Below are 27,415 nucleotides of genomic sequence, written 5' to 3'. Positions count from 1 at the left end.
CCAACCCCCCCCCCCCCCCACCTTGCGGCATGTTAGACTCTTTTCTACTCTGTCCAACACTTCATCCATACCATCCTCTGTTTCCTGTAGACTCCTACGCTATTGATGCCTCCCTTGCATCCCGCATGTTTATGCCCAGGGTTTTCCCCCTGTCTATCCAACTTAGAATAGTTTTAAGCTATTTTTTTAAGATAGGGGAGTTTTGTTTCAATCGCAGGTCATGGTTGGCCAATCCCCACACAAGGCACACGATGCATGCGACCCTCTCCCTGCATGGCTGATCCCAGCAAGACTAGGCGTATAGGCTTCGGCCTGAGACGCACCTAGGTCCCTCCCTAACCCGGACCCCTCCTACAAATACACATAGATTTTAGTTAGGTTAGGAAAAGATAAAACGCGCGTGTAACTCAGTATATGTGGTAGGAGAGAGCCTTCTTTGGCAATTCAAACCTCGACTCATAATTATGTTGTAAGGCATGAAAAGGCAGAGAACGAAAGAGAAAGAATACAATTTTATATTAAAAAAAAAAGTGGTCTGTAAAGATGGTTTACGGACGATAGTTTAACGTGACAACGTCATTACAAAACATTTATGAAATGATTGCATACTTTTATGAATAAAATTTAATCATTTTTATTGAGTTATCACTATTTTGTATGGATACAAAGAAGGAGTGAAATGAAATGTACTATTTAATTGATAAATTTACTTATATTTGCACTTATTAATTCAAATATGTTTATTACTTTAACGAAGAGATTATTTTCACTATAACTTTTATACATGTATGCTATTTAACTTCTTCCATCTGTGTTATTCTGTTAAGGATATGACGATGATAGGAAAAGTAGGAAACGAATGGGAGTGTTTCAAGTTTAATGTGCCTCGAAAAAGTCAAATCGATGGTTGTTCCAATCGAGTGGAAGAGAGATATTTGCGCCACGGACTCTGCAGCAATGCTAGGAGGAACGGGTTAGCAAAGAGCAATGAAAATGTTACATTGAAATGCATGAAAACATAATTACGCCACGGACTCGGTCGCAATTCTAGGAGGTTCAGGTTAGCAAAGAGCAATATAAAATGAGCGTAACGGGATATAGCGAAACGGGACAATGTGCGTAACGGAACATTTTTTCGTGCGTGCAGCCAGCGTTCATTGATTTATTAGACGTTGTCATGTCAAAAAAAAGTTATGTATTAATAGGATTAAGGTAAGTATTTAAAGGACCAAAATGAAAACATTAAATCCATAATATCAGTACTGTTCATGTTATTGTTTCTTCAAACAATTCTGCCATTTGGAACACACCAAATCTCTTAACGAAATACGAAGTACATAACAGGTAGCACTATCTATGCGGGAAATGCAGGGACTGTCTCGACAGCGCTCTCTACGCTGCTGGTTGAACAAGGAGGAACGCGAGCGCGCTGGTGGCACATACGAATTCAAGGCATTCACAGCTGACTGTATAGCGCATGCGCAGTCTTATTGTTTCGTTCATTTATCTATCTTGGTTCTTTTTTTGGGGGGGGGGGAAGCGGGGAAAGAATCATCGCATAAAGAGGAGAACGAAAACGAGCCCAGCAACGTATGTAGCATAGTGCTCTCTTTATATATATTTGGCCAAGTACGTATTCTGTGTCCTTTTCGCGTCATAAACGTTTCACAACAATGTTTCACGAAAAAGTTACATTAAAATTTTACTCTCATCGCGCCAAAAGAAGTTTCACTAAAAAAAAAAAAAATGATGATGTGCGTACGTGCGTGCATACACACTCGCGGTCCTGGTGCAAAACGAGACACACTTCGCACGCAGCGCGCGCGGCGGTCGTAAACAAAAGCGGGAACCCCCACCCGCTGCGTTTGGCGTTACGCCCGGCGCGCGCTGGGCGGTTGGGAACCCTAACTAACGCCTTTCAACCCCGGCGGCCGGTCCAGTTACGACCTGTCGATACCTCCCGGAGAAACCTGACATTCATTGATCCCCGAGTACAACGCTCCAATAATCCGCGTTCTTGTACCTAAAAATATAGGTTAGAGAAGGTACCTTAGATAAAATAAAAATTCTCCCAAAAAGTTGGTCTTAATGTTTTTTTATAGGCTTTCGCACGTCTGGGTGATCAATAACTAAAATAAAAAGGTTGTTTGTATTACTTCAGCGACATTTTAAATTAATAATCGAAAATCGTGAAAACGTATGAATTTTTGTAATATGGAATTTAATTTTTTATTCAGACCGCAAAATTGCACGAGCGAGAAAAGCCTTTTCAGCGCGACCAAATATTAGCCTTCGTGTAACTTCGGGAAATTTTTAAGTTAAAAAACACCTGGGTTGAAGCGCAACATAGAATTATCAAGTGGCATAACAAAGGAACTTAAGCCATTAAAAAAAGGATAAAAAAATATTTGAATATTCCAGCAAGTATCTTAGTTACGTCTCAATTGATACCTATCTCTATGCGACAGGTTCTGATGTTGAGGTTCCTGTCGTTATCGAGGCAAGCTGTTCGCAGGCACAGCAGAGACTCCGCAATGCGGCGCGTGCGTCACTGCACAGGCGAACGTAAAAACGGTTACTTACACGTGAAGTTAAAAAAAAAAAAAAAAGCCTCAAGTTACCAGAAGGTTCGCTCTGGTAACCCTCTGTTGTCAGTCTTCCTAGTAAGAAAATCCCAAGTTGAATTCGAAAATGTCCCATTATCGGTGAAATTTCCCATGAAGCTTTTTTAAATTGTGAATATATTTTTACTAAAATAATGTTAAACAATTATTTATGGGGTGATATCTTCCCCTGGCATTTCGTGTGACTCTGTGATTCATCTCTATCTTATTCATAACACGTCTTAAAAAATGTTTGATGTTGTTGGAGTATTGTGTCTGGCGAGTGATGTGTTAAGCTGTGGATACCTGTATGGTATCTCGTTTACACCTTGCTTACAGGTACAGTAGTGTGATTTTTTTTTAATTAACACAATAATCCTACCACTCGGTCACTGAGTAAGGATAGCACTGTAGATGGGAGCACAAGGAAATCGATAGGTGTGGTGACATGGTCATAATGGGTAAACCACACGAGCAATTAATAATTAGCAACCCATATTATTACAAATTGGTGATAGTTTATAAAGAAACACCGTAGGGTGTCGTTTTCAATTGTTTGTTAATGTTACAAAGGAAATGTGTTTTCGAGCTTCAAGGAAACCATTTTTCGCAATAACTTGAACTGTAATTCTCAATAGGTGAGTAAGGGGAATCCATTCTTCCCCAACTAGTTTCTACTAATATCATAAATGCGAATTTGTGTTTGTCTGTCCTTTCACGCAGCAACGGAACAACGGATCGATATGATTTTTTGCATAGAGATAGTTTCTGGGCCTAATAGTGACATATACTACATATAATTATTAAATTCCATCCCTAAGGGGGTTAAAAGGGGTAAATTCAGTTTTATAATAGAAAATCATAGGATATAGGTCATAGAGAAAGAAACAGTGAGTTTGTGATACTTCTCTATGTCCGTCTCACGGTCATATAGTAAGGTCTGGCAACTTCCTATTTTTCTCTTTGGCGAAAACCATATCCTCTCAGTAAAGCTCGCGGCTGATAGCGAACGAAAGGCGCTAATAACAATTTAGTTTAGAACTTCGTCAATAGATAGCGTTGCCTTGAAATTGTAACGCGGTGTCATTTGATGTATCCGTCGCGTCTTGCCTAGGAGTTACCTGCCTTCCCACGAAACGAAGCTGAAGATCTTTTGCGTAGCCTTGATGCAACGAGATTGTGCAATCAATGGTACATTAAAAAAATTGGTTGTCTGTAAAGTCGGTTTACGGACGATAGTTTAACGTCACAACGTCATAACAAAACATTGATAAATGATTGCATACTTATGAATAAAATTTGATATTTTTTATTGAATTATCACTATTTTGTATGGAAACAAAGAAGGAGTGAAATGAAATCTACAATTTAATTGATAAATTAACTTTTATTTGCACTCATTAATTCAAATATGTTTATTACTTTAACGAAGAGATTATTTTAACTATAACTTTTACACATGTTTGCTATTTAACTTCTTCCAATCTGTTTTATTCTGTTTAGGATAGGACGATGATAGGAAAAGTAAGAAACGAATGGGAGTGTTTCAAGTTTAATGTGTCTTGAAAAAGTCAAATCGATGGTTGTTCCAATCGAGTGGAAAAGAGATAGATGCGGCGCAAGCGTAAAATGTTCGTAACGGGGCACAGCGTAACGGGACAATGTGCGTTACGGGACACTTTTTCGTGCGTGCAGCCGGCGTTCATCGATTTATTAGACGTTGTCACGTCAAAAAAATACCCGTTTTTCAAGTGTATTCCTTACAGACATGGCACTCGGTAGTAATTTTACTCATATTATGGTGTGTTTAGCCCGGGCAACGCCGAGTATACTTCAGCTAGTGAGGATATATTCAGGCGAAGGCGCTTTCCTCCTAGCAAGGAAGGAAAACAAAATGCATAGAAAAAAAAGTTCAGCTAGTTTAAAGCTCACCGCGACCCATTCATATCACATTCTAGACAAGGTTATGCTCTGAGTTACGGCAGGTTAAAATTGTTACCTCTTCGTTGCGAGTGCCGTTAATTAGTTCGTGCGTAATTACGTCTCGCTCCATTTGGCGCCAAAGCGGAGCGAGCCCAACTTCGTTCACAGTCGCATTAAAACTGTGATACGTTTTTCTTAGGAATGTATTAACTTATGTCATGGTAACAAAAGACAACTGAATAAGGCGCGGTTTAACCTTTATATTTTTGCCAGTGCAGGAGGGAGGTGTCAGGTAACAGACGATTTTTGGTTATAAAAAATAATTTAAAGAATATATATTTTTTATTTTTATTTTAAAAATATTAGTTTTCAACGTTAGAATTATTATTATTATTATTAGTTTTCAGTTAGGTTAGGAAAAGAAAAAGAGCGCGTGTAACTCAGTATAGGTGGTAGAAGAGAACCTTCTTTGGCAACTCAAACCTCGACTCGTAATTATGTCGTAAGACATGAAAAGGCAGAGAAAGAGAGAAAAAGAAGACGATTTTCAAAAAAAAAAAATCCATAATATCAGTACTGTTCATGTTATTGTTTCTTCAAACAATTCTGCCATTTGGAACACACCAAATCTCCTAACGAATAATGATCGCGGGTCTCTATCGGTGGTTCGTAACTAAACATACCCAGTAGTTGGGGCGGGAGATCCACAGCTTTGAGATTCACGGTAAGCAACACGGCTGCGGCAGTCTGAGGACATTTTCAGGATGTTACGTTGCAATACAGTCAGTCTTAAGACTCGGTCTCTGTTTTTTTTGTTTTCTTCCTTCGTCATTACTTTATTTCAAGGGTTATTTCTAAAATTTTAACTCGATACCTACCTTACCTTTGTTGTACTGCCACATCTATTTTTTTTAACAGATATTCACTTTGTGTAATTAAAGGCATCATAACAGGCCATGATTTTAAAAAAATAATTTTAATAATGTCAAAAACCTAAAAAAAAAAGTTATTAATAGTGTTTTAGATAGACTTAAAAGGTGACTAGTAATGACATTTTCTTCCGTATTTCTGGGATTTCATAAGGAAAAAATTGTTTTGGATACAATTATTAATTATTCCTTGTTAGCAATATTATTTGCGTCATAATTTTTTTTTGTGGCTAGCTTCTTGCATACGTCTAGGCATTGTCAGTTTTGACTAGACGTTTGAATACACTTATCTGTGCAAAATCCTTGGCTTTTGGGGACATGGTGGTTGAGTGGTCAGAACACAGTCAGACCCGTATATTTCGAGAAAGGGAACCGTGACGGACGTTGCCGGGAGTTGGTGGGTTTTCTCGGGGTACTCCTGTCTTCCCCAACAATTCATTCTGTCGGTACTCTTTTCTCATATCACCCCTTCTCAACTTCAACGACCTCGTTGTTTACAAGGCATTAAGCCCTTAAAAATTGCGAAGATGCTGCACTAAAACTTTAACTTCAGACACACATCAACAAATATATAAGCTATGGGAAATATGGATGAAAATTAAGTTCCATGGTGAACAAGAAGTTCACCATCTAATCGGAAGCACAAAAATGGCCAGCGATAAATAATCCTACAAATTACACCTAAAAAAATATAACACATTAAAATTTCCGAAACAAGTAAGCCATCCAAAATTTTAAACTTTATTAAGGCTTTAAATGAAGTCCGCCCTTGGTTTGGTAATGCTTTCCTATAAAACAAAAAGCAAAAATAATAATAATGTAATCCAACTGTGAAGGCGAACACTTCTAAGAGCCAAGGGATTGAGTTGGCTGGAGAATATTCTAGTCCTTCAGAGATTAAAAAAAAATTGTGCCCCTAGAAAGGGGGAGTCAAAGACCCTTTTAGAAAATTTAAAAAATGTAATTTTTTATTTAGAGTGTTTCCGATCCCCAATAGGTCAGGTTATGTTGGTAAATATGCCGGGGGAAGGGTTGAAGCCCCAAAATCTTAAACGCTCCCGTAACACACCTTTGAGGCTGATTTTAGGAAAACACCGAGCTCAGTTGATGTGTGTGTAATATAAAGAACATCCCTGCCGAGTTTAAAGCCTGTAAAAATATACTTGACGGTCAAGAGCTTTCATTTTACCTTGAACAAAAACTTTATTTTTTATTTTTTTTGTTCATTCAACCAAAAATGAACCTGAAACATTTTAAAGTACATATAATAACACTAAAAATACATATGTTTGTAAATTTGTTTTTGCTTAAACTATTGAAATCAGTCTGTAAATAATTACTACAAACAAACCTTAACATTAGTGAGCTGATTTAACATTATTATTATGATTTTATTAAAATTTTGAAATAATAATTTCCAATGACGTTATTTGAACCTCGCGCCTTGAGGTTACCAAGCGCGCGCACTACCGCTGTGGTAGTAATGGTAGTAAGCGCACTGGGGATTTAGAAGGATAACATATATTATAATCATTGTAATGCCAGTTTTCTTAGGTATTTTAAAAATTGTGATGACTATTTACTGTGTCTATTTTAGTTTACCAAGTATGTTCCATTGTAGTCTTATTATCACAGAGTTTCATTTGGCACACCAATATGTTTGGTGTGTTCCCCTTGTTTACGAAAGTGATTATATAACTGGTTTATGTTGCTTCACGCGGGTACGCCTTCTTTAGGATGGATTTACGTTCATCGAACTTCGTTCAATTTTCATTAAATCACTCCTACCGAATTCCGTACACCAAGAGCTTAAATTTTCACACATAAAAAAAACAATGTGTTAGAAAAAAGGCTTAGTGATATTTTCTGGTAAAATAGGGTTCAAATCCAAATCTACGGCTAGAGTCATCGCTTGTTAACGTAAAAAATAAAAAAATAAAACAAAGCCTCCGTGCGTGAAGTGTAGCGAGCACCTGCGATGTGAACGATATCCCGCCCCGCGCAGAGCAGATACGTCACGAGCCCGCCTTCTCTCTCTCTCTCTCTCTCTCTCTCTCTCTCTCTCTCTGGCTGTTCCGGCTCGCCAAGGCCACGGCGCGAGCCCCGAACACGGAACTCCCGCCAACAGCTGGACCGCGGGAGTCCGCCGCGCGCGCCCAGACGGATTTCAGGGGGGATTGGTCCTCGCCGTATCGCAATCCGCGTATAAACCAGAGATTAGAGAGAGTTACAGATGGAGCATAAGCTCTGAGCACTGTGGCCAGTTTGTTCACGCCAGAAGATGGCTGCCATTTGTTTATATGGTATATAGAAATGTAGTTTACTACATACTCTTGTACACAGTCATTTATTCTCGAGTCAACGGTCTTTATTTGTTTAATATTCATGCACTTTTCCACCGCCATACATACATCACTTATGAGAAAATGCGATTTTCTTCATGTCACAATATGGCGGCGTCCTGCTTCCCCCTTACGTCCCCTGGCTTCAGCAGGGATACCTACAAACTGTGTTTATGCTCCGTCTGTAACTTTCTCTAATCTCTGGTATAAACAAATATGTAAATGTTCGTTTCGTTCGTTCAAAATGTTAAATCTCCGAAAGCTCTTCACCGATTGCTTTGAAATTTTGGCACAATGTTACATTCGAATACGCGCGTGTTTTTATATATCCATGTCACACCTGTAACAGATAAAAATTTAGATAGAATAAAACTATTTTTATAAATATTTTCATGGCTAAAGAGAAACATATATAGATATACGAGAATAAATAATAGTATATAGAGGAAATAGATAGGGATATATATATATATACTAGCTAAACCCGGCCACGCTTTGCTGTGGCACAGTTTAATATTAATTCATTGTTTAATTTAATATTTTACTGTGCATGGCTGTGGAATGTAATAGAAGAAATAAAAATGTGTTTAGCTTAAATATTTTTATTGTAAAGCTAATGGAAGGACTACATTCCTTGTTTTCCCATTTTTTGCATAAACATATAGATCAGATGGTTTACCGACTCTGGAGCACCCGACATATAACTGTCCATGAGAGAAGCATTCATTTTCTAAATTCAAACCGCACACTTGCAAAGATTGTCCTTGTGCTTTATTGATGGTCATAGCGAACGCAAGGCGTATTGGAAATTGAAGTCGTTTGAACTCGAACGCCATATCTGTCGGAATAAGTGGCATTCGTGGAAGTAATACGTCTTCACCTTTATGAAGTCCAATCAAAATTGTTGCTTCAATAAGATTATCCATTAATTTTTTAACTACTAATCGTGTACCATTACATAATTTAGGCTGACAGATATTTCGAAGCAATATAATTGGCACACCAATTTTCAAATTCAAAATATGTGGTGGTAATCCTGGAACATCGAGTGAATTGAGAAATTCCGTTGGAAAGTTCACTGCTTCATTTTGGTGCACTACTGAATCAATAGATTTGTATGTCATTGTTTCACCTTCGATTCTGTTTATAATACTATTGTTCATATCGTGTACGTCAACATTTTTAGCCGCTAGAATGGCTCTTTCGCTCAACCATGCATATTTGTGTAAAATATAGTCGTCAAGGCACAATGGTCGAGTAGCCTGATGTGCTTGAACTTCGACAATATGGTACAGCATCGTCGAGCGTGGTCACTACTAAGTTGGGTGACAATGATATTTAGTTATAGAAACTTTTTTTCCGACTTTTCCGGTGGATTTTCCCAAACTTTTATTTCATATAAACACTCTTCTGTTAAGATGCAATATTCTGTAAAAATTTCAATCCAAACCATCGTATACTTTCCGAGTTTTGCGGCCGAATACATACGGAAGCTAAATTTATATATATATATATATATATATATATATATATATATATACAGAGATAGAGAAATGTAGATATAGAAAGAGAGAGATATAGATGTATATACTTTGCTAAAACATGTATCAAATATGGTTTTAATAACTTTTTATTTTTACTATATTTAGTATTTATCACATTTGCCATACTAAAAAATAAAGTATATTAAAATTGCAACAGCAACAGAAAATACCGGGTAAAATTTCATCCCCAGAGCGCCTAAAGAAGTATAACCTCAAAAAAATGCAGGCAATGATAATTCCGGTCCAGGGGCATATGTCACATGTTCAGCGTTGAAGCATTTACATGTAACGCGTTCTGAACTCCTGTTGTTCGCCTAGCCCTGAGAAAACAATGATACCATCTTGTTAAACAGAATTGTTGTTAGGTTTCAAAAAGGGAAAATATAGTTATAGTTTTTTTTTCTTAAAATGAATACTTTAGGTATATTTCTCATTCTCGGCATTTATTAAAATCATTTCTAAGTTAAATTTCGTGTCCGAGGTTCGTATTATAAATTTGTTTGCAACATGAGATCACGTGTTTTTGTTCGTTACCGAGTTCAGACGGCTACACGTCGTTGGCGAGTACTGAAACACTCGCTCACAATATTCTTTGTGAATGGAACAGAAATATTCATTATAAATTAGCTAGAGACCTGCAAAATTCGCGGTTTCGATGGCCTTCAGGATTGACTGCACATACCCTGTACACTCGGGCAAATAACGCAAGTTCATTGGCTGCCGACTTGTAAGTCGTCTCAGCTGGTTTGTCTGTGATTCGATCCTTCTTTGGTTGAGGGTTTATAACTGGTTGAGATTTGTCCAGATGAACAGTAAGCCAATAGCAAAATCATCTAAGAGGTATATACGTATGTGTTTGAATTCTAGCCTATCACCGAATGAATCCGCGAATTTTGCAGGTCTCTATAAATTACATATATTAGTAAATTTGTACATATACATGAAAACAACTGTAGCACAACAAAATAGTGTTCGCAGTAATATTGGGTTCGGATTCTTACCCGAGGATTTGTGCTTTGTGTTGTTCCAGTACCTCAAATAGTTAGGTATTTGTAAACAGTTCCCTAAAAAAAATTGCTCTCAATTATTAACTGTGCAAATTAATAAGCGTAATGAACAAATTAATTCAAATTATTGAATATTCGATTATTTTTTTTATGTTTTAAAAACATTATGCTTGAATGAAACATCAATTAAAATACTTAACTATGCGCTAATTTTCGTAAGAAATACGGAGTGTTATCTCGAAAACGTAATACATATATGCAAAAATAGCCATAGCAATGTGTTGTACAAAGTTACCATATTTTTATTGTAGTACTACAAACTATTTCTTGGCAACAGGTTTCCAAAGAAATCCTTTGTGAAAGTACAGAAAAAAAATTTTTTTGTATGTTCTTTGAAATATTTATAAGTTTTTCTCACTCGCCTCCCACCAAGGCGATATGAGTTATATTTCCAGCGAGGGTCAAACTCGTATTCTTCTCAAGTGGGGAAACGTGGCGGGGGTTTCCACCGGTTACTCCCATTTGCCCCACTCATTAATTCCGCCAATGCTCCACGCTTATATCATCACACCTCATAGTAGCTTATTACTTCATTGTTTCATCCATTAACTCATTTTTTTTACACTAGTTATAAAGATTTCACAACACTCATCACTGCAGTTCCATTTGTGACAATATCTACCGGTGGATATAAACTGAGAAATTTTTCCCTAAACGAGATACTTTCAGCTACTTTATAAGTTCAGCGTGCATATATTTACGCTGGTAAATTTCTTAAAGGTAATTAAAAAAAAATAGGATCCATAATGAATTTGTATTCCGCAACCATTTTGCCAGTCAGAAATGTTTTTCGCGACCGAAAATGAGCGCCAGTCCAGAAACCGCTGCGTTTCACGCGACACTGGAGAGTAACACGACGCTTCCGGATTTCAAGGTTTTCTCCGTCGTCGACCATCTCGTTTCCACTGTGGTTAACACGATTTCAAGGTTTTCTCTGTCGTCGACCATCTCGTTTCCACTGTGGTTTTGTTTTCGTAGCAGTCAAGTTCATGGCGACCTAACGTTCCCAGAAAGAGAGAGAGAGAGAGAGAGAATGAGAAGTAAGGAGATGATGCGGACGTTTGTGGGGTCGGCTCCGGGCGATGCGGCGATGATATCGCGCGCGCAGGGGCTTGGCTTTTATCGCCGCGGGCTTCCCTGCGGCCGGACTCTAGTGCCTTGTGCGTGCCTCCTCGCTGCGACGGTCGGTCCTCCTAGGCCCGGCGGTGCACGAGGGTGGAATTCATAACCGCCCCATCAGCCCCCCCTGGCCCGCTCCTTGGGGGCCGGAACAGGAAGATTTACCGTCACCTCTGTCCTCGGACAATGGTCCTCGCGTGTCCTCCGCGGCTCACGTGCCGCTCCAGAAACCTCTTGCCCCTTTCCCCCCCCCTTACCCATCACACGTCTTCCTTGACGTTCCCTCGGCCATCTGACAACTGAAAAAAAACTACGAGTGGGAGCCACGGGTCAACACACTCGAATTGGTCCCCCCCTTTTCATTTTTTATATATAGGTATATATATATTTCATTTATTCCCCCCCTCCCCCCTTCTTTCGCTGCAAGTCTCTGCTGTTACACTGTAAATTTTGTTGTTTTTTTTTACGTGACAACGTCTAATAAATCCATGAAAGCCGGCTGCACGCTCGAAAAAGTGTCCCGTAACGCATGTTGTCCCGTTACGCTGTATCCCGTTACGCTCATTGTACGCTTGCGCCGCATCTATCTCTCTTCCACTCGATTGGAACAACCGTCGATTTGAGTTTTTCGAGGCACATTAAACTGGAAACACTCCCGTTCGCTTCCTACTTTTCCTATCATCGCCCTATCCTTAACAGAATAACACAGACTGGACGAAGTTAAATAGCAAACATGTATAAAATTTATAGTTAAAATAATCTCTTCGTTAAAGTAATAAACATATTTGAAATAATGAGTTCAAATAAAAGTAAATTTATCAATTAAATTGTAGATTTCATTTCACTCCTTCTTTGTATCCATATAAAATAGTGATAATTCAATAAAAATGATTCAATTTTATTCATAAAAGTATGCAATCATTTCATCAATGTTTTGTTATGACGTCACGTTAAACTATCGTCCGTAAACCGACTTTACAGACAACCAATTTTTTTGTAATTGGAAAATTTCATGTAAAATTATAGATATCTGTAAATTTATACGTTTACATGAAAACAACCGTATCTACAAAATAGCGTTCGCAGTAACGCTGGATTCGGATTCCCATCCGGTCATTTATGCTTCGTGTTCTCCCAGTACCGCCAATAGTTAAAGTTCTTTTAAAACCTTTTCCTGGACTGATTTTAAGTGTTAACTGCGCACATGATAAGCATAATAAAACAAAATACTCAAATTGTTGAATATTCGATTATCTTTTCCAATGTATTAAAAAAATATATGCGGGAATGAAACATGAATTGAAATATAAAATTATGCACCTATTTTCCTAAGAAATACTCAGTATAATCTCTGAAAACATATTTCATACATGCAAAAATAAGCATAGCCATGTGTTTTACAAAGTTACAATATCTTTCTTGTAGCATTACAAACTATTTCCTAAATTAAACTTTTGAAAAAGTACAGAAATTTTTTTTTTCTGTATGTATCTTGACAACCCCTGTTAAGACTGCGCTGTCGTGAATGGATGACTGTTGCGCATGTCAGTTTCCCTGTCGTGTTAAAAAAAAAATATTTTACAATAGACAGTGATGCGTTTTGCCTGATTGTCGTTAGGTGGAAAGTTAATGGATACTTAACAACCAAAGGTACAGATAACCAAACGATCCCGCAAATTATTTTTTAAAATTTTTAAGACTCTGCAACCGAATTGACCTAACGTTTTGCGTGTCGTCACTTGTTGATTCCGTGTTATAAAATAAAGGCATTATAAATTGTGCAAGTGCTATCAATTTTTAAAATTTATGTCAATTTTTAGATCGAGTACAATCTTTCAAGTTATTATAATAAATCCATAAGGTTATGCATATACTGTTACCCATCTAACCTTATTGCTATTATTTGCTTTACTATGTTATTATTTTAAGGGTTTAACAAACATCAAAATAAACTTTTAATGGATCGATGGACCATTTTACTAACGTGCTCAGTCATTTCAAAACTCCCTTACTTACTTCTTACTCTTTTCTCTTATCAGGGAGTCATAAACTTTGGAAAACACTATTTCAAAATCGTCGCTTTCCCATCTAGAAATTAAAGAAGTCTTTCAATTCGTCAAAGTATTAATGGTCTCTAACTAGGTGATGTTTATTTAAATTTATTTAGTTTTGAAATCTTGAAAGATATATTACTCTAATAACGTACCCATTTATGAAATGCAAAAATTCAGTGCTCAATTTTTATAATTCCACAAATTGTATCTTTATTGAGTTGAAATAACTCTCCGAAACACTGTGTTTCTAATAAGTGTTGGAAGGCAATGATCTTAATCACATTTTTATCTTTTCCTGAGGCTGACTATAGACATTACGAGGATGGCCATGTTAAAACAAACAAAAGAGAGGAACCTCTTTAAAACTAAATGACCGCTTCAGAACAGTCACGAATTGGATGGGGAAAAAAAGGCTACTTTATTTTGTCAGACATTTTGTCGATCACCAACGAATAGATACTCTTAGCAAGATCATTTCTGTGATAAAAATATATATTTTTAGTTTTAAGTACCTTTACACTTTTATTTAATGAGATTGTCTCGACAATCCCGTAGTCAGCTTAGGCAACGCAGATAATCTTATAAAAATATATAGAAAAATCGACGGTGGAAATTATTGAGTTGGAATGACATCTATACATTACCATTTAATGAATTTTTAAAGTTTCTTCAATTATAATCAAAATTACTTGTCATATAATAACATTTTAAAATAAGGAAATAATAAATATTTTTTACTGTTTCATATTTATTCCCCGCCTTATTCAGTGAGTTAATCAAACAACAAGAAGAAGCATTACACGTATATTAAATAGGCTCAATATTTCTCTGATAAAGGCCATCACATTGATTGTGTGAACTTGATTTCAGCCAAAAACCTCATCTTCTCTGGGGGGGAAGTTGCTTTTTCAGTTATAATAGTATTATTTTTTTTTAATTGTCCATACCGACTTAATATCAGCCAAATCCACTGGCACAGAATTAAGACACTAATCTTTGTCAGTTCTGCCAACAGTTGCTGCTGTGCCGATAAGTATTATTACTAGGATAAGTTCTCGAGCAGAAATAGCGGCGGTGATCGTTTCAGGTTGTCCCAAAACTCAACATCAAGCCAACAACCGTTCATAAGCTAATTAGTGATAGTTCTGAGTTCAAAAAAATGTTGTCTTTGTTTTAGTGTTTTTTTTTCCTTAATACGTTTTAAAATCCCGACCTTGCACCAAATTATTAGTTACTGTGACTACAAATTTCCATATTAAACTAGTCTGATTTTTGCCGCGTGATCCTGAATAACCCAACTATTGACATCAAATCTAAAAATCAAAACATGCTATGATTTTGAGAAAGACATCTTTGTACGACTATGGGGAAAATAATTTTAATCGGTTAACGTCTTTTGTGAGGAAAACCTACTATGCTAACTTGCAAGTTTTTTTTTAAGGGCTCCTTTAAGCTATATTCCAAAATGTTGCAACACTGACCGATTCTTTTTTGATATTTTTTTTAATGGCCAAATTTTTAAAGAACTTTTGTGCTATGAGAGATAATATGATAGATAATTTAAATAAATGCATAGTTTAATTTCGGATTTCACTTCACGTCAAATGTTTTCTCCACTGTCTGTCTCACACATACTAAATGAATTAGAAGTTTGAAATTATAATATCATACCTTCTGCGCGGAGATTTCGCCGAATCCAAAATACTAACTGTGTGGAGACTACGAAGAATAATAAAGCACTAAACACCTTAGCAAAGGGAAAGATAAAACAGGTTCACCCCCTAATAAAAAAATAATAATATTTTTTATTATTTCTGAAATATTATGTGACATATAAAATTTATTGGTTTTTTAACACAGTTTAAAGCAATGTAATGTCACACGGTCATAAATATTAAGTTTTCTTACATTTGCAGCATGCTAGTATCGGAGAGTTGTAAAAAACAGTTATTTATTAAGTCATTGCGAAACTCTTTCAAATATTACACAATGGGATGAGAAATACCTAACATATTTTACCCCCAAACACGAAAAAAAGTAAACTGTGGTAAAAATCATCAGAAGCATTTTACCTAACAAAGAGCAAAAAAAATAATAAGTGCTTGCAAGACAATACATTAAAACAAGATTCGAAAAAAGAAGTATCGAATGGCAACTATGAAATTTAAGAACAAATATTTAAATAAATGTAATCTGTAGATACAGTACATAAATTTTATTATTTTTGATAGTAAATAAGCAATTAAAAATTAAATGCATTAAAATGTGATAATTTATTTTCTAAACAACATTAAGTAGTGAATAATTTATACACACCTATCTTATTTACTCTCTTGTTAATATAAAATTCTGCAATTATTTTACGAATTTTGCTGTTCATAATTGAGGGAGCGAAGCAGTAAGGGCCATTTTTAGCCAAGGACTTTTTTTCCTAATTAAGGCACATAATTAAGGTAAAAAAAGTGTGGAATTACATTTAGATAAAGGCTTTGAAAACCTACTAGACAAATATTTATTCAATTAATCTCAGTTTAGACAATTTAGGTGCATTTTAGGTAATTTAATGAAAGGCAGATATTTAAGGAATGCAGCATTGGGACAAAACTATTCAGCATAGTTGTATATGCTAAACCGTACCAACTACTGCAAATTGTTATAAATTTTATTGCAACACAGTTGAATCTGTTTCGAATAGATCTAAGAATTTAATTATTGAGCGTTTTAACACTTTCAGTTTAATTAATCTGATTTACAATAGTTTTCGTGGTTTCATATTTAAAGTGCAGAGTTTCAATAACATTCTTAATATTTGTAATTCGTCCGCAAAAGGGCATTCATTATTTAAATAACTTTGTAGCACAGTGCTACGATTTGCATTACTATCTCATGTATGTAATACGTAACTCGTTTGCATTAAACCAGTTGTGATGCATACATTAGGCCCTACATGTTTGGGTTTATTTCCCTCTGATAAAACCCTAAATTAGACCAGTTTTCCGAAGTCATTTTCATGCTTTTGCTTTATTTTATATATTTTTAATATTTCAAAGTATTAACAGCACAATTTCAGTGGAAAATTTGCATTACTTACGTCTGAGTGTGTCCATACAACGAAACTGAGATGATATGCAAACGAACGATTACCGTGGAAGACCAGCAAACCTGCCTACCGTCAACGTTTTGTTTTTGTGTGTTTTTGACACCATGTTAACTCGGATACAAAATAAGTATTAAAGGCAAGCTTAAATATTATATATTAATGTTGCAGTTGTGCCTAAAATAAAAATAAAACAGACAAATGTTTCTATGAAAGAGCTCTACACTTAACAAAACTGGATTATGTATCTTTATTAACGGTGAAAATAAAAATAACTCACAGAGAACTCATTATAAAAGCGTGTTAAGATTATTAAATCAGTAGAATGTTCAAGTATTCTCTGTCTGAATAAATTGAGTGCATTCTAAATCCGTATTAAGTTACTGTTAATATTATTGATAATCACTGAAATGATCAAGAGTTAATTTTTCGCAGAAGAGTGTTCATTATTTAATAAGTGTAAGATTACACTGTAAACTCCGACAGACCTATAATAACACCAAAAATACATAAAGTAAAATCAAAGTTATAGCTAAACCCGTAAATAAAACTTGATTTACAGCAGTCGGTTTTTTATTTCCAATTGTGTGATTCAATTTATAAATCATTTTATTATTTTAGCTTTTCAATAAAATAAGGTTTAGCTAAGAGAGAGACCACATACATAGCTAAATTTATTAGTTGAAGGCTAAATTCAAACTGAGTGAAAACTACATCATTAGTAGAAAGAACGTTAAAATCATGTTGCCACTCAAATTTTGGGTTTCCTTCTCGAAATAAATAGATACACGCATTATTACACTCTAATATGACACTGTTAAAACTTCTGCGAATCAGTGGAATATCACTGAAAACTGTTTTTAAAAAATGCTTCATTTTTAATCCGTGTGTTGCAGTATCAATATTTTTGTCTGAAATTTCACTTATATGTAGTAAATTTAACACTTTTTACATTTAGAGAGTATGTTAGCTATTTAGCAATTCAAATTTAAAAATAAGGCTGACACGCGAGAATTCCTCCTGCATATCACCTACAGTAGACTAATTCCTGGAAATTTTCTGCTCGGATGCTTGTGCTAATAAATGTCACATGACGCGGTGATTATTGCTAGCGCATGACTTGACGTAATTTTTTGTTTCTATTTACAGATCTTAACAGTCGCTGCTGCTGCTGCCAACAATGCACTAACGAAGAAAGGTAAGTTATCAACTTGTTTACTTGTTTCCACTGTTGGCAACGTCACAGTTACATTATCATAAAACCCGCAGACAACTTTATGCTTGTACCATATTTTCCCGTTATTATTTATTGTGGTCTTCAAGCATGGTTGCTTACTGTTTCTGTGTCTTTCCATATGCATGCATGATATTGTATGCGTGATACACCAACGATCGTTATAGCTTCTTCTAAATATTCGAGTAATGTTTGGTAACCAGGGACATAATCCTTCTTAAGAAGTTTAGCTAGCAACTTAAAGACGCTATCTTGCTTTCAACACTTTAGGCCGTCACAATTTTCTATCATTTAATTTTATAAACTCGGCTTCCTTAAAGAATAGTGTATATTTTTATGGAATGCTTGAAATTATTATTGACTGGCGCTATAAACAGTTCTCCCTGTGACGTCACTGATGTTTAGCGTTGAATTCATTTATAGGATTATTGCAATCGTTATAACACTGTCAATACCCAATATGTAATTGAAAATCACTTAATGTGTGACATATACCTAACGAAGGAAACTTTTCAATATTAAACGATTAAAAATTATTATGGCCCAAAAATTTTTTAACCAATAGGGTTCTTCCTGTTTCTCTTTGCCTTAAGGCAGAGACACTTCTTCCATTTTGATTGTTTGTATTCTTTCGCAAATTAGATTAAAAATAAAATATTACAGATCAAACCTTTTTGAGGCAAACTTAAAGCCATAACCAATTCTCTGGTGGTGGTGCTGATTATTTTAGTGACACATTACTCGTATTTCTTTGTGTGCGTCAATCCATTTTTTTTCGTACGAGATAATGAACATAAAATAATTGGATACCGTTGTTTATGGTAACATGCGTGACAAAATAAACTGCTGTTATATATTTAAAATACTGAATAGTAATGGGAAAATTATTAGAGTTCTAATGTAGTCAGGTTTTTTATAACACCATATTTTAAAGTCAAATTGAAATGTAAAATTCAAATACTCATTCTCATATGTATGGCATCTTGGTTTATTGCTCTTATGTGTCTACAGTATATTTTATTTATTTCCTGAGGTAATTATTGTGAATTTCTCTTTTGCAAATTTTCTTGCCAAATACAAACTAAATATAATCTGCTTTTTGTATGTATTCACAATTATATTCTTTTGTTAGTGGTCGCTTGCTATGAATTAATATTCTGTATTTAAAGGCTAGGTTAATGCATATAACTTATCTTTTATAGTATTTTTTTCGAAAAATTTTTTTATAAAAATCTTTCCGGAATCACACGCATTGTTCTTCAACGGCGATTGGGGCGAAATGTTTTAATCTCTGTTTCAAATGCCAACCTGATTATTTCATTATATTGTCATAGCGTTTAATTGACGGATTTTCCTATGACTGTATTTCGATGTCACTTTTGCTAATTTTTTGTCAGCTCACAAATTTGTTTTCACCAGATATTTACTCAGCTTTATTTTCGAGCTGTAAAAGATAACGCGAGTGGTAATAATTATTAAAAACTTCCGTGGCTTTTTATCGCTAATAGATAACACCTTGTAAATTAACATTTGGAAGTTTTAAAAACGCAACATAAACTGCAAGAGAAGTACCGTGATAAATTTAGAAGAAGAAAATGTAATAAACAACAGGGGGTTTGATATCCATTGTGTTAGTTTCATTTTCTCCCTATGACTCAAAGGCGATCTCTGTGCTTGAGAGGTCACATCAATCGCACCCTCACCAAGAGGACCAGAGAGGCGGTCGATTAGGTGCGGTTTCCGGGAGCTTCCCCCTTCACCGGCTTACACATTCCGTCAAAGCTCAACCTTACCGTTTCCTCCCCTCGCTATTCCCTCCAGCAGCCGCGTTGTTGGCGATACTTTAAAACTGAATTCCTTCCCGAAGCTCTCGTTGGTTGCTGTCAATCTCTGAACGAGATCACTTTATTTTGACGGATTTACGTGAACCGCTTAGCTTCCATTCCACTACAGATGTACACAAAAGTAAAACTGTAAATTTTGAGAAGAAAGTGCCCAAGAAATAAATTAGACAATACACTTGAATTCACGTAAATTCACGTAAATCTAAGTCACTTTCGAGGTAAGATATCTGAGACATTGATCTACATACAAACAGTGACGTGGATTTTTTTTTGCGTTAATTTATGGGAAAGGAACCATATTTGATTTTTGTTCTTTTTGACGTGACAACGTCTAATAAATCTATGAACGCCGGCTTCACGCACGAAAAAGTGTCCCGTAACGCACATTTTCCCGTCACGCTGTGTCCCGTTACGCTCATTGTACGCTTGCGTTGCACGTGTTCAATTACGCGTGCTTTCATTATAAATTCAACGATAATATTATTACTAGTTCAGAACATAGTTATTTATAAAGAAACTATGTACAGTATGTATCAGCGTTATCTACACAGAAAATATTTTCTGTACTTTTACAAAAGATTTCTTTGGAAACCAGTTGCCAAGAAATAGTTTGTAATAATACAATAAAGATATTCTAACTTTGTTCAACGAATGACTATGGTTATTTTAAAACGTATTAAATAGGATTTTTGATATATTACTGAGTATTTATTACGACAATTGGCGCATTATTGTTCAAACCATAGAAAATATAATCAAATGTTCAATAATTTGACTACATATATTTGGTTTTATTATGCTTATTAACGTGCGCAGTTACTGCTGGAAATATATCCGGGGAACGTTTTATAAATAACTTTAAAAATTGGTAGAGACCGGAAAAATTCGCGAATTCATTTCGCGATATGCTAAAATACAAATAGTTATACCTCATTGCTGCCTCTGCTATTGGCTCAGAACTCACCTGGATGACGCTGGGCCAATGAGAAACACTCAACCAAAGCTGTATCGAATCACAGGCTTCTACGTTGGGACGTCTCACAATACAGCAGCCAATGGGTGGGTGACATTTGACCGAGTGTACGTAGAACCATGGAGTTCATCCTACAGGTCATTGAACCCGCGAATTTTTCCGGTCCTTAACTATTGGAGGTACTGGGACAACACACAGCATGGGTAAGAATCCTAGCCCAGCATTACTGCGAACACTATTTTATAGTCATGCAGTTGTTTTCATGTGAAATAATAAATAATTGCAAATACGTGTAATTTTACATGAATATTTCAGTTTGATTTGCTGGATGCGTACGGGTGACGTACTGGAAGGCAATTACCATCCAGTCGGAGCGGAGTGGTAATTGGCAACTGGGTGCGGGGCGGACGGAATATCCCCGTTGAGCCCCGGGCTGGGAGTGTTCTCGCCCGCGGACTACATCTGCGACTGGTTCCCGCCGCGGCAGAAGTTCTGACTGACGTGGGTTCAACGCCCGATCTCATTCCCGAGGGTCGAACCCCGACCCAGAGGAGCGGAGCCGTATCTCAGATAAATTTAATAAACAGCAGAAGTTAGTCACGGAAAAACCTTTGCCAATGCAACTCTTACACTTTATTTTTTTTTTTTGACTTGACAACGTCTAATAAATCGATGAACGCCGGCTGCACGCACGAAAAAGTGTTCCGTGACGCACATTGTCCCGTTACGCTGTGTCCCGTTAAGCTCATTGTACGCTTGCGCCGCATCCATCTCTCTTCCACTCGATTGGAACAACCATCGATTTGTCTTTTTCGAGGCACATTAAACTTGAAACACTCCCATTCGTTTCCTACTTTTCCTATCATCGTCATATCCTTAACAGAATAACACAGATTTGGAAGAAGTTAAATAGCAAACATGTATAAAAGTTATAGTTAAAATAATCTCTTCGTTAAAGTAATAAACATAGATATTTGAATTAATGAGTGCAAATAAAAGTAAATTTATGAATTAAATTGTAGATTTCATTTCACTCCTTCTGTGAATCCATAGAAAAGTGATAATTCAATAAAAATGATTCATTTTTATTCATAAAAGTATGCAATCATTTCATCAATGTTTTGTTATGACGTTGTCACGTTGAACTATCGTCCGTAAACCGACTTTACAGACAACCAATTTTTTGTAAATGGAGCAGAAATATCCAAGTAAAAATTCCAGATATATATTGTTTTAATTTTGTACATTTACATGAAAACTACTGTATCACTACAAAATATAATTCACATAATATCTACTGGATTTTGATTCTTACCTGGCCTTTTATGCTCTGTGTTGTCCCAGTTCCTCGAATGGTTAAAGTTATTTCAAATTGTTCCCTGAATAGCATTAACTGCGCAAAAAAAGGCATGATACAAGAAAATAAAAACTAATTGTTGAATATTCGATTAACGATTATATTTTATATGGTTTAAAAAAATTATGCTTGTATTAAACATCAGTTAAAAATACAAAATTATGCTCCAATTTTCAAAAGAAATACTTTGTATTATCTCGAAAAACGAATTTTACAAGTGAAAAAATAACCACAGCCATGTGTTGTACAATATCTTTCTTGTAGTATTACAAACTATTTCTTCGCAACTGGTTTCCGAAGGAATCTTTTGTAAAAGCACAGAAATTTTTCTGTGCAAGAGAACTATATAAATAATTTACAGGGAAATCTTTAATTAACGGCAATGACAGGAAAGCGAAATGATTCGAAGTACTGAGCAACACAAGAGAACAGCATATTCTCTCGACTCACACCGGGAAATTCACAAATTATCGACTCCAAGGTCTTGAATTATAGGACTAACTGCAAATAACACACTTTAAACTGCTTGTTTTGGCAGTTCTGCTAATGCACTGTGTCAATGCCTTCTTTAACATGCGTCCGTATTAGCAAATCAAGAAACATTTTGCGCGGTCACTCTGAGGAAACGCGCGAGTACATCGAGAAAAAAATCATTGCATTAGTAGCGTCTTTAAAACTTAACAAAATAGTTAATTGTATGTCTTCATTTAGACTATGTGTCACAGTTTTCATGAAAACATACCAGTTCATGGTATAGTGTCAAGTTTTCTTACCATAAATTTAGCGCGGAACGTTTGGGATATAGAAAGAGTGGGTTTGATTCAGCTACATCAAAGTCACGAGTTGCATTAACCTAAACAGTAAAATTTATCATAATACAGTCAAAATAGTTGAGAAGTTAAAATAAATAAATGTAATTTATTTACCTTGCCTGTGTAATCCTTGAAATGTTACTATCAATTTATCACGCGTTCAATAAACACAATAAGTTGTAACAGTTAACTATAAGTATTCTTACGTCACTAAGTATTTTTACTAACATATAATTGATGGAAACATATTTATTTTTTAATTTGCTTTTTTCTAAAGAAGAAACTCGAATATATAATAAAGTTTTCATGTAGGCGTAGCTACATTATTAAGAGTGTTTAGCGTAAAACATTAACTTATTGGTTCAGAGAATATACGTAGGTAAATCCAATACGAATCACATAAATAATTGTATTTTAATTCCCCATTAGTATGTATATGAAAATTTTCACGCGTTATACCATAATTTTTCTGGAAATATTTTTTAACAACCGCGTATTCGCTCCTCGCTTTGACAGCTCTTTGGTGATTTCAGGGTGAAGCTTTAAAAATATATGTCTGTTACTTAACCGTCTGAACAGCTATCCCTATGTGTATGTTAAATATTTATGCGTCTACGTAGTATAAAAATGAAAATTCATTTTATTTTAAAAATCTAAATATTTTTTGGGACTAAAGTCATTACATACGAGACGCTTTGCATGAACAATTCAAATCCTGCGTGGTGGGTGTGTTCGTATAGCCCTAAATCAAGATATTTTAACATAGAGTGAACTCAAGTTTCGCAAATAATGTAGCTTATGATTTGCAAAAAAATATATATATATATCACGCAACCTTTTTAGCAAAATATCCCATTTGGGTCTTATAAAATTCTTAACTTTACTAAAAGTATTTTTTATGTTTAAATCAGTTTTACTCTAACTAATAGAAAATTAATTTTTATAATGTTGCATATATAACATGCAATAACAAAAAAGCAAAAAAAAACGTTTAACATAAAGTAATGCCTTTAGTTTAAGTAGTTACTAAAAATTTCCCCACACAAATTAATATTTTACCATTAAATATATAGATTAAACATTTATCAGCTGCTTAAAAATGTAATTATTTTTAACTACTAAATGGTATCAATTTGGAAAACTTCCTGCAATTCCTAGTGAGAAATTATTTCCAAATTCGAAATAATGTTGAAAATTACAACGTCGCAAGTTTACGCAATGATAATAACAATAAAGCTGTCTAAACTATTTATTACAAATTCCGCACAAATGACTGTTTCGATAACCTTCAATCAAAACATTAATGAAATTTTTTTTTAAATTAAGAAACTCAACATCCTCACGTATAACAGGATATACCTTACAAAAAAAATATTTCACGAATATTCTCAAAAATGTTACGTTAAGTTTAGGGAGAAAAATAAACCAGCATACAATCTACCTCTCTCTTGCATTTGTTGTTGTCACATTTTTTTTAACGGATATTTACTAATTGCATTATAATTTATGTACCTCGTAGGCAAAAAAGACACTATGTCACATCAACCATAATTTTTCATGAGAACAGTGTAAAGCATTTTAAACTTCACCTTACTTATTTGCTCCACTATTTTCTAAATATGTGATTTTTTGACATATCGTAAATCTTAGCGTTGTATGCCACTAGAATGAATGTCAAACGGTGGTCCACTTTATGGTTAAAAGTACATATTTTTTCCAAAAGGTAACATATTGTCTTATGCCTCCGAGGTACATTTTATATGTGGATTTTTTTCATTTCCATTTGTATCGTTTAAGATTTTTTCGGTTATTTCACATTAAAATGTATAGTTATTAGGAAACATTACCACACATTTCAGTCCTTTCCTTTGATTTATTTCGTTACAATTCATGCATTTAATCATTGAAATTCGTTTCTATTAAAGTACATTTATTTCGTTATAAATGGGTTCTTATGATGCTTTTTCATGTAATTTTACTTCATTTTATTTATTAAGATACTTTTACATAGTGTTAAGTGTTCGAGACGTTTTTCAGCTCGAAAATAACGGTTGGTAAATATCTGACGACGAAACTTGCCGCCACACAACAAATGACAGAGAGAGAGAGAGCACAGCCCTTGGAGCAGAGTAACATCATTGAAGCTCGCGGAAGTGCTGAGCCACAACGTGTGCGCCAGACGGCACAGGCTGCGCCCTGTGGGTGCGTGTTTGCACGGCCAATACTGGCGCGAAGCCGAGGCGTGGACATGACGCGCGACGGCTGCGTTTATTTATTTATTTATTTATTTTCTTAGCACCCAATAGACTCAGTTGATGAGCAGTGGCTCTCTGAATATAGGGTTTGTCAACATGGTTACAATTTTTTTATGAAATACAGGTATATGATTACATACAATATTTCTAATATATGGATATGGATATATAAAGGATCTGCAGTTGGTCACTTTAGGTAATTTTGCCCCATAGAACATGTCGCAAAATACCAGCGATTTTTAAGTGACGTAATGTGAAACCATTATTTTATTTTCAACTTCGTTGATTTGTATACTGAAATAGGCCTACTGCAGTTGTAAAACGTGTATCCTCAAAAACTTTACCCCTGTAGTTTACAACCTCTACTAGAAGCTAGAGTTCGTTAAATTTATCCAAAAAAACATACACAACAAATATTAAAGCAAAAATATTGATATTCTCTCACATTGTACCTACTAATATTTACCCCTCTCGAAATAAATGTATAGCAACGTCACTGTATGAAGTTGCGAGAAGGTTTTTAGAAATTAAAATTTATTCCTTCAAAGAATGTTATGTGAAATTGTGCCTATATATTTTAACCCAATATTACTACTAAAACAAATAAAATATTATTCTAGTAACATTTCTATAATAATAATTTGAGATCGAGGCAATAAGACGCAAAAAAAGATATAAAGAACGAATTCTTTTAAGCGTTTGAGCAGCTTATTATAATTTTTTTTTTATTTTTTTATTAGTACACGCATTTTCGTGTTGTGGGTTACACTGTTCAGTATTACTACCGCGAAACGTTGAAGGCGAAGCACTTGTTGGAGGCGAGACCACACATTGCAGTGATCGCGGTGAGGGGGCTAGTGGGCCCGCGCGACCACAGACACGCCCTCTTGCGACGGTCGCCGCTCGCGGGGTCCTCCCCCTGCGCCGGCCGGCAGGCTGGGCGCCGTACGCGCGGAGACTTCAACTATTAGAACACTAACCCCTCCGCGCGGAGACTTCAACGATTAAGAACACTAACCCCTCCGCGCGGAGACTTCAACGATTAAGAACACTAACCCCTCCGCGCGGAGACTTTAACGATTAAGAACACTAACCCCTCCGCGTGGAGACTTCAACTATTAGAACACAAACCCCTCCGCGCGGAGACTTCAACGATGAAGAACACTAACCCCTCCGCGCGGAGACTTCAACGATTAAGAACACTTAACCCCTCCGCACTGAGACTTCAACGATTAAGAACACTAACCTCTCCACGCGGAGACTTCAACGATTAAGAACACTAACCCCTCCGCGCGGAGACTTCAACGATTAAGAACACTAACCCCTCCGTGCGGAGACTTCAACTATTAGAACACTAACCCCTCCGCGCGGAGACTTCAACGATTAAGAACACTAACCTCTCCGCACGGAGATTTCCAACGATATTAAACAATAACCCCTTCATGCGAAGAACTAAACGATGTTGAAACTAACCCCGCAGTGTTGTAATTTCAACTATTATAAACACTAATCCTGCAATGTGGATACTTTCACTGTTAAGTTTAGATAATACTAAACCTTCAGTGCGGAGATTTCGATAGATGTAGGACACTAAACTTGCAGCGTGGAGACTTATGATGATATCGGAACACTAACACTGTTACCGCAGAGAATCTCGTCTTCAACCCTCACATAATTTTATGCACGGCACGCCGACACTCAAAATTCACACCAAATTATAGTCGCACGGAGATCCGCAAAGAAAATTAAAATAATATAATATAATTTCCAATGCGAGCTGAAGACTTACCGGGCAAACATGTTGTTTCCCCCCTGCCCCTCCAACTTGGCGCCTCCACCTCACCCCCGGGGGGCGGGACCGGAACCACGACACTCGAGTCACGACACCGGAACTCGCGCGCGCACGCACACACGCGGCGTGGCGGGGGGCAGCCCTGGACCGCGCTCCACCCTCGCATGGAGTCACACTGAGCCCCGCCAGGCTCCCCTTCGCGCGGGCCTGCCCGCCCCCCTCCCCGCGGGCCGGCCCCCCACCCATTGGCCCGCGCGTTCCGCCGAGCGCCGCGCTCATTGGCCCGCGGTCGCGAGAAATCGCGACGGCGGCCCAAAAGAAACAGCTGGAGGAGGGAAATAAGCCTTTAAAAATGAGATGGAGAAAACTGCGGTTCTTTTTTTTCTCCACTTTTCCATCGCTTGCGTTCGGGCGGTTGGCTAATGCGATAAACGTTGGCGCTGTTGGTATTTGCCGCGCTAACGGCCGCC

At 36.2% G+C, this 27,415-nt stretch overlaps 1 protein-coding gene across 1 annotated transcript in view; it reads right to left on the bottom strand.

Moving 5' to 3' along the window:
- Positions 1–27,122, bottom strand: part of LOC134541859 (PAS domain-containing protein cky-1) — a 388,065-nt gene extending 360,943 nt beyond the window's left edge. Inside the window, exon 1 of the mRNA XM_063385558.1 lies at positions 26,943–27,122. Coding sequence (XP_063241628.1) covers positions 26,943–26,953 — 11 coding nt within the window. The 5' untranslated portion in view covers positions 26,954–27,122. The remainder of the gene's footprint in view (positions 1–26,942) is intronic.
- Between the last annotated feature and the right edge of the window lie 293 nt (positions 27,123–27,415).

Source organism: Bacillus rossius (assembly GCF_032445375.1).
Source record: "Bacillus rossius redtenbacheri isolate Brsri chromosome 4 unlocalized genomic scaffold, Brsri_v3 Brsri_v3_scf4_2, whole genome shotgun sequence".
Lineage (NCBI taxonomy): Eukaryota > Metazoa > Arthropoda > Insecta > Phasmatodea > Bacillidae > Bacillus > Bacillus rossius.
The sequence above is the reverse complement of the archived record's forward strand: the minus strand, read 5'-3'. Positions and strand labels throughout refer to the sequence as shown.